This window comes from Hipposideros armiger, unplaced genomic scaffold (assembly GCF_001890085.2).
Source record: "Hipposideros armiger isolate ML-2016 unplaced genomic scaffold, ASM189008v1 scaffold_417, whole genome shotgun sequence".
Lineage (NCBI taxonomy): Eukaryota > Metazoa > Chordata > Mammalia > Chiroptera > Hipposideridae > Hipposideros > Hipposideros armiger.
This window is the reverse complement of record NW_017731767.1, coordinates 364227-372334: the sequence shown is the minus strand read 5'-3', so window position 1 is coordinate 372334 and position 8108 is coordinate 364227. Positions and strand designations below refer to the sequence as shown.

General features: G+C 51.4%; 2 protein-coding genes across 2 annotated transcripts in view; both read left to right on the top strand.

Annotated features, from left to right (window-relative positions):
• Positions 1-3596, top strand: part of FARSA (phenylalanyl-tRNA synthetase subunit alpha) — a 16859-nt gene extending 13263 nt beyond the window's left edge. The window contains exons 8-13 of the mRNA XM_019664129.1: positions 1572-1656; positions 1746-1845; positions 1939-2107; positions 2188-2265; positions 2416-2530; positions 3204-3596. Of these exons, the coding sequence (XP_019519674.1) occupies positions 1572-1656; positions 1746-1845; positions 1939-2107; positions 2188-2265; positions 2416-2530; positions 3204-3309 (653 nt within the window). The 3' untranslated portion in view covers positions 3310-3596. The remainder of the gene's footprint in view (positions 1-1571; positions 1657-1745; positions 1846-1938; positions 2108-2187; positions 2266-2415; positions 2531-3203) is intronic.
• Positions 3597-4565: 969 nt separating this feature from the next.
• The window catches only part of SYCE2 (synaptonemal complex central element protein 2), a 20722-nt gene continuing 17179 nt past the window's right edge, over positions 4566-8108 (top strand). Inside the window, exons 1-2 of the mRNA XM_019664228.1 lie at positions 4566-6429; positions 7045-7160. Of these exons, the coding sequence (XP_019519773.1) occupies positions 6415-6429; positions 7045-7160 (131 nt within the window). The 5' untranslated portion in view covers positions 4566-6414. The remainder of the gene's footprint in view (positions 6430-7044; positions 7161-8108) is intronic.

Here is an 8108-nt window from a genome sequence, read left to right as displayed (position 1 = left end):
TTGCTGTCCTTTTGTTCTTCAGTCTAGTTGTGGAGGACATTGCTTCACTGGCCCAAGTTGGCACCATCATTGCGCTCTTCCCGGGCGAGGCAGACCAGTCGCCGGCTTCTGGACAGCCGCTCATGCTGGCTGCTGGCTACACACGGTAGCCCATGGCAACCGGCTGCAGCAGGGGCTGCAGCCTACGCCTTCGCCGGCAACTCACAGCAGCCCAGCTCCAGGTTGAGCTGTTGTTCAGCATCTTTGCTGTACAGGGCAGTGTCACTGCTCTCATATGTGGGATCCGAACCGGAGCCCTCTGGCATCCCAAGCCAGCTCTTAACCATCGCGCCACTCAGCCAGCCTCCCCCACTGAGTTTTAAAAGGCTCTCACCCTCAGTCTTCAACCTTGGTTCCCATTTCTTTCTTTCTTTCACAGTTCTTAGTGTTGTTTGACATTGGATGGTTTTCCACAATGGTTGTCTCCCCCACCAGTAGGCAGGCAGGTGAGGCCATTAGGTACCTGTTACCTGGCTGGGAGCAACAGCATTATTGCCACCGTCATTGCCGTGGCACCCCAAACTTACGAAGCACTCACTACACACTAGTCGTTGTTCTACCTGTCAACTATAGGAAGTAGCACTGTTAGCCCCTTTTACAAATGAAGAAACGGGCTCAGAGGGAAAACAGTGTTCACCAAAGGTCACACAGCTTGTAGGTGATGGAACCAGATTTGATGTCAGGCTTTTCAGGCACACCTAAATTGTGTCTCTGGAAAGGGATCTTAAGAATTTACACATTCGGGCTGGCCGAGTGGCGCGATGGTTAAGAACTGGCTTGGGACACCAGAGGGCCCCGGTTCGGATCCCACATATGAGGGCCAGTGACACTGCCCCCATTCCCCCAATTCCCCCAATAAAAAAAAAAAAAAAAAAAGGAATTTACACATTCATGCAACAAATGTTCACTGAGTCCCTCCTGTGTGCCAAGATCTCTGTTAAACACCTGGGTCATAGCCATGAACTAGACAGAAGTCCAGGCCTGGTGAGACCTTCATCCTGGTGGGGTAGCCATGTATTAAATCCTGAGTACGCTGTAAATGCTATAATGCCAGGCAACGATAAATGCAATGGGAAAGTCTGGCATGGGGGGAGGAGATGTCAATTTAAAGTAAAGTCTTTGCTTAAACAAAGCCCAAAGGAGGTGGAGGAGGGAGCTATATCTGGGGAAGGGAAGTACAAGGCAGAGGGAATGGACAGTGCAAGAGCCCTGAGGCTAAAACATACCTGGTGTGCTCACAGGTCAGCTGGGAGGCCAGTGACTAGAGGGAGTAATGAGTTAAGAGTGAGAGGGACGAGAGCCAGGAGGTGACCGGGGGTCACAGAGAGGACTTTGACTTTGGCTTTTTCTCCCAGTGAGATGGGAACTATGGAAGGTTCCATGCAGAGAGGGATGTGACTGAGTTATGTGTTCCCAGGTGTCCTGTGTCTGCAATGGGGGGCAAGGGTGGGAGCTGCACCTGTCACTGTTTGTCCTCTTGGCTGTTTGAGAAATGTTCCTTGACTAACCAGATGATGCTTTGTTCTGTCCAGATCCTGCCGAGGCCTTGCAGCTCCCCATGGACTACGTCCATCGGGTCAAGCGGACGCACTCCCAGGGCGGCTATGGCTCACAGGGGTGAGGCAGAACCAGGACTTTGGGGTGTCAGATGGAAGGAGGTTGGGGCCCTGAAGGCATTAGCATGAACTTCGGATTTCCTCCTGAAGGTACAAGTACAATTGGAAGTTGGATGAGGCTCGGAAAAATTTGCTTCGTACGCATACCACAGCGGCCAGCGCCCGTATCCTCTACCGCCTGGCCCAGAAGGTGCAGCTAGGCCTGGCAGTGCGGGGGACAGGGAGGGGGCTGTCATACTGACCTTCTGACCCATGTCCTGGCCTTGCCTGTCTATCACCCCAGAAGCCCTTCACTCCCACCAAGTACTTCTCCATTGATCGTGTGTTCCGAAATGAGACCCTGGACGCCACACACCTGGCTGAGTTCCACCAGATTGAGGGTGTTGTGGCTGACCACGGCCTCACCCTGGGCCACCTCATGGGTGTCCTGCGGGAGTTCTTCACCAAGCTCGGTGAGCAGGCAGGCCGGGGCAGTCAGGGTTGGTGGGGCCTCGGCAGGATACCTGGGTCACCAGCCTTATCCTGCTCCCAGGTATCACCCAGTTGCGCTTCAAGCCAGCCTACAACCCCTACACAGAGCCCAGCATGGAGGTGTTCAGCTACCACCAAGGTCAGTGTGGGACCCAGTATTGGGACAGGGAGGGAGGTCTACCTTCTCTCAGCCCGGGTTCCGTTACTGCCAAGCCCACACCCCGCCTCCTGAGCTCACTGCCAGGCCCAGTATCACCCACATAAGCTACCCCATCCTTCTGCCCCACAGGTTTGAAGAAGTGGGTAGAGGTTGGGAACTCCGGGCTCTTCCGCCCTGAGATGTTGCTGCCCATGGGACTCCCCGAGAATGTATCGGTCATTGCCTGGGGCCTCTCCCTGGAGCGGTGAGTATCTAAACCATTTAGGGTGTCTGGCTACCTCACTCAGTCGACTTTCTAGGCGTGGGGGCCTGCAGACCTTTAGCACTATCCATTCTTTCATTCACTGACAAACTTTAGTGAGCACCTGCTGTGGGCTCTGCCCTATGCTGTGACTAAACAGCACACACCCCTGCCTCCACAAAACAGGGGTCCTAGTGGAGTGAGAAGAACAATAAATAAGTAAATTCAGCAAATAATGTCTAGAATGTGTCTGAGCACAGTACCTGTGATAGAGAAAACACAGCAGGGAGGGCTAAGGAGAGGAGGTTGTCAGGGAAGTCCTCAAAGGAGGTGGCATTTGAGCAAAGACTGGAGGTGAATGAAGGAGTGAGCTGGGATATGAATGAAGGAGGATACCTGGGGAAGGGAGTGCCAGGCAGAGGGAACTGCCAGTGCAAAGGCTCTGAGGCTGGAGTATGCCTGCTGTGTTTAGAGTGAGGTCATTGTGGCGGGAGGGAGGCGGGAGAGGGAGGAGATGAGGGTGGGGAGGTGATAGGGCAGATCATGCAGGGCCTTGTGGGCCACGGGGAGGACTTAGGCTTCTACTCTGAGGAAGGCGGGAGCCCTCAGAGAAGTTTTGATCGGAGGAGAACAGGACCTGACCTAGTGTTAAACTGTGTTGCCTCTCTTCCTCAAGCCCTACAATGATCAAGTACGGCATCAACAATATCCGGGAGCTGGTAGGCCACAGGGTGAACCTGCAGATGGTATATGACAGCCCTCTGTGCCGCCTGGAGACATAGGAGACCACATAACATGGGCCGCCATAGACAGACCACCCTCTCCGAGCCCCTGCTGCCCAACCTCTTTGCATCCCTGGCCACTGAGCCCCTTGTATTTATAAGGCCTCTGTGAGGTCATCCCCCTGACCTTGGTATCCTCTTCCCACCCACCCCAGAGTCCCAGGGTCAGGGGAGCAAGTAGCATGTTTGTTCTGATGTCGACCTATGAGGGTGGGCCCTGGGGAGCCCTGCAGGTGGCTTACTCACTAATAAAATGGGCAGTTGCCCTCATCTGGTGCCTTTCCTTAGAGGTGGATGGGTCTTGTCGGCTCCCCCAATCAATGCTACTTGATAGGGAACCTGGTGCTAGTGTGAAGGGTGGTGGGTTAAGGGTCTTGGATTATCGGGACCTCCTGGCCAGCCTCAGCCAGATCCCCCTGCCCTCCTGCCCCGGGAAGAGGAGCTCTATCAAGCATTTACCGATCACCTACTAGTGCCAGGCCCTCTTCTAAGTGAATGAAACAGGCCCCTGCCCCTCTGGGAAGGACATTTTGGAGGGCAAGCAAGCTAAGCTTTTAAACCCCCCCCCCAAGAATTTTTAGACCATTTTTAGGTTTACAGCAAAATTGAATGGAAAGTAGAGATTTCCTATATAACCCCTGCCCCCACACTGCACAGCCTCCCCGCTATCAACATCCCCACTAGAGTGGTGTATTTGTTAGAGCTGATTAACCTACATTGACACATCATCACCTGTGGTCCTTAGTTTACATGGTGGTTCACCCTGTGTGTTGTACATTCTATGGGTTTGGACAAATGGATGATCACACCTATCTACCATTATGGTATCATACAGAGTATTTTTACTGCCCTGAAAGTCATCTGTATTACACCTATTCATCCCTCCACACCCTCCCCAAACGCTGCTCTTCAAAATTCTTGTAAGGATTTCAAATGAGCCCAGAATAGAGATGACTAGGATAAGGTTCCATGAGCCCAGCACTCTTATTAAACAGTGGTTGGGATCTCACATTTGAGCTTCATCTGCAGTATGTTTCTGTAGAAGTATTTTATTTTTAAAGATTTAATCAGGGAAGGGGAACCGCCAAGTTGTCCTTCAATCCTAGTTGTGGAGGGCGCAGCTAGCTCAGCTCCAAGTTCAGTTGCCATCTGGCCGCCTGTCGGCAGCTCACTGCTACTCAGCTCATTGGCAGCTCAGCGGCAGTTCAGCTCAGGCTCAGCTCACTGGCCCATGTGGGAATCAAACCAGCGATCCTGTTGCCCAGAGCTCATGCTCTTAACCAACTGAGCCACTCCGCCGGCCCTCTGAGGAAGCATTTTAAAGTAAATTCCAGCTGCCATTGCTGCTTGCCACACGTCTTCAGGGATAGTGTATATTTGGAAATGTGGACACTGGCGCACCCAGCAAAGTTGATAACTGAAGCCAATGGCTTCACTGGTCCCAGGGCCCTATGGGCACCAATATCCCAAGAGCACTCCAGTCACATCTTTTTATTTCAAATTAACTAATTCAGTCATGCAGAAAAATACTGATTCATGCAACAAATGCACACTTCCTAAGTGCCAGCACTGTTCATAAATGAAGTCTCCTCATAGGCAAAGTGGACTTGGTCCATGCCCTCTGGAGCTGACATGGGGAGGGCACTTGGAGAACATGATAAACAAATACAGAAATGAAGGAGTAAAGGCCTTACTGAAAAACAAAGGCAGCTGAGTATGGTGAATATATAATAAAGCATAATTCAACAAACACCCAGGAATCCATCCCACACCCTGTTTGATCAAATCTGAACTTTATAGCACTTGCTTTGGATCTTTTTAGGCCTAAGTGACCAATGGGTTTGAAGACCCTATGGGCTTATCCTAGATCATTTTGCCTTCACCCTGCTGAAGTTATTATCCTCTCCTGAATTTGGTGTTCATTCTCATGTGATGTAACATTTTTACTACTTGTATGTATTATTTTCACAAGACATTTCATTTTGCATGTTTTTAAAAGTTACACAAATGGTGCACCATAAAAATCCTACATCGTGTGTGTTGCTTTTATTTTGGTTCTATGTGCTTATGTTTGTGTGCATGCTTAACAATAAGCCTTTGAGAGTTTTCTCAGTAGATAATCCTCCAACCTTCAAATCTAATGCTGCAGAAAGATGTATTTTATTTAACTTGTGGCTTTGCCACAAAATACTAATGTAGTTACTGTGTATTAAACTCTTGGTATGTTCCAGATGTTTTATCCCTGAAACCCTTACAATAGCCTGATTGTTTTTAGATCCTATCACCTTGGTAGTAGATGAAGATGGGTTTTGAGAGTGAGTGGCAATTTTATAATCATCGTTGCAGGTAAGAGATAGAGCCCAGGTTCAAATTCATGTTTTCCAGAATGTAGGTGTCAAGATGTGTGCCCTAGTGTGTGTGACCCAGGACAGAGCCCCTCACAGAAGGGCTGAGCAATGTGAACCGATTCCCACTGCCCCCTCCACATGGACACTGTGACAGGTGTCCCAGAGAGAGCTCCCTCCACCTCCTTCCCAGTCTATTATGCAAATATTTTCTCCTTGTCTGTGGCTCCTAGCGTGTCAACAATAACGTTGTTACTATTAAGGTATTGTACTATTAAGGGATATTGGTCCAACTCTGTAAGGGCCAGACCTCACCATGCTGTCAAGGAGCTTCTAGTTCTGGAGCGCACAGGTAACTCATTCAAGGAGGTAACAATCAACTTTTTCACTGGAGGCAATAAATCGTAATCAGGGACTAGCAAGGGTCAGAATCTTTTATTGGAAAGATTTCTTTGGGCACAGCAGATGAACTGAAACTTGATGACTAAGCTCAGGGTCCACTGAATTCCCGATACCTACGTTGGGCCGGGGAAACGCACACAGCCTCCCACGCGTGCACAAAAACCAACCCCACCCCACCCTCCCCGGTCGGGGCCCGCTGCGCACGCAGCCCCAGAACAACCCAACCGCCAAATAACGGCCGGCGCGCTTTGCTGCGCGCGCACATCCCCCAAAGGAGGCGGGGCCAGGAAGCGCGCTGCATCACGTGCGTGTGGCGGCGCGTGCGCAGGGTGCAGACGAGAAGGCGGGAAAAGGCGGGATGGAGCGACAGGGAGTACATGGCGCTTGTTTTCTTCGCGCGGGCGGCGGGCGGACAGGGAACTGCAGCGATCTAGGGCTTCCGCGGCATTCCGAGACCGGCCGCTTGTCTCCTGCCATCGGGGCCACCCCTCACCTGTCCGGGCCCTGATTTCCTGACTGACCGACCGGGCCCTGACTGAGGGACGGACGGTGTGACTGACGCGCTGACAGCAGTGTCAGAAGGACAGACTTCCACGCATGGCGCGTGTCAGGAGCCGTGTAGAGAGGGGCCCAGACACCCACAGACCACACCCGTTTCTTCCCTTCTTTCTCTCTTCCCTCTTCTTCTTCGAAGGACTCGAACCCACGCATACATCAGTTAGGAGCCCAGGCACCACAGCGCCCCGCGCGGAGCCCCTGCCCTCACCCTGGCCCCTCCAAGTTACCCCGCGTCTGCCCTGCACTTCAGGAGCAGGGTTCGCTCACCCCACGGCGCCGACCACGTGGTGCCCACCCCAGTTCTGCCCGCCTCTTCTGTGGGTCCCTACAATGTCGCAGTGTCCACGGAGGTGCCCAGGGCGGGAGAAGGGGATCTGACCACTTGTCACCCTTCCTCCTTCCATCTCTCAAGCGCTGGCTGTGTTCACAGGTCGACATACCGCACATAGAGTGCAAGGACCAGGACCCACAGCCGTTGGGGGAGAGCAAGGAGCAGCCGCAGGGCGAGGAGAGCTGCGAAGACGAAGCCGGTCGGGGGCCAGCGAGGTGAGAAAGCCTCCGGCCCAACGGGTCCAAACAGACCTCTGGGTCTTTCTCTTTAACACGTTTCTTCCCCAAGTCCCTACCATTGTGTGCTCTTGGCGTATTTGTTCCAGTACTGGTTGAGCATCTGTCATGTGCCTGGAACGGGGCTAAGTGCTGGGAAGACAGCAGTGAGCTTGCGGTCTCTAGAGGAGGAGACAGATTGTAAACTCAGGAATATATAGTCGTCACTAGATGCTAAGTGCTGTGGGGGGAAAGCAGGGAAAGAGTGACAGGTAGCCAATTTAGATCAGAGGAGGGTCAGGGAAGGCTTCATGGAGGAGGTGACAATTGAATTATACAGATAGGGAGAACTATGCTACAGGCAGAGGAACCGCGGCTGCAAAGGCTGGGAAGGAGGATTGTGCTGGAGCAGTGTGAATAAGGGAGATAGTAAGAGATACAGTCAGACAGGTAACAGGACTTTGGATGTTAATTACCCATGAAAATGTTTGGAATAGAGGAGTGACATGAAGTGACTATAGCAGGGTGGGGACTATTGTTAATCAAGTTCTATTGGAATACTGCCACACTTGTCTATGGCTGCTTCTGCAGAGTTGAATGGTTGTAACTTGGACTATAGGGTCTGGAAAGCTAAAGTTTGCAGTCCTCTGGACTAAAGTATTAAAAGGTTCTCTCTGGCTGCTGTGTAGAGAATAGATTGTTAGGGCAGGAGTGGAAGCTGGGAGGCCAGTGAGGAGGCAATTAGAATAATCTAGGTGCAAGATAACTCTGACTTGTCCCATGGTGGATCTTTGGAGGTGATGAGAAGTGGTTAGATTCTGGATATATTTAATAAGCTAGAACTGACAGAATTGCTAGTGGATTAGACATTGAAGTGACAGAAACAGCAGTGTCAGGGATGACAAAAGAAGGTTATGTCTTGTACATTTATGAATTCATTTATTTTTT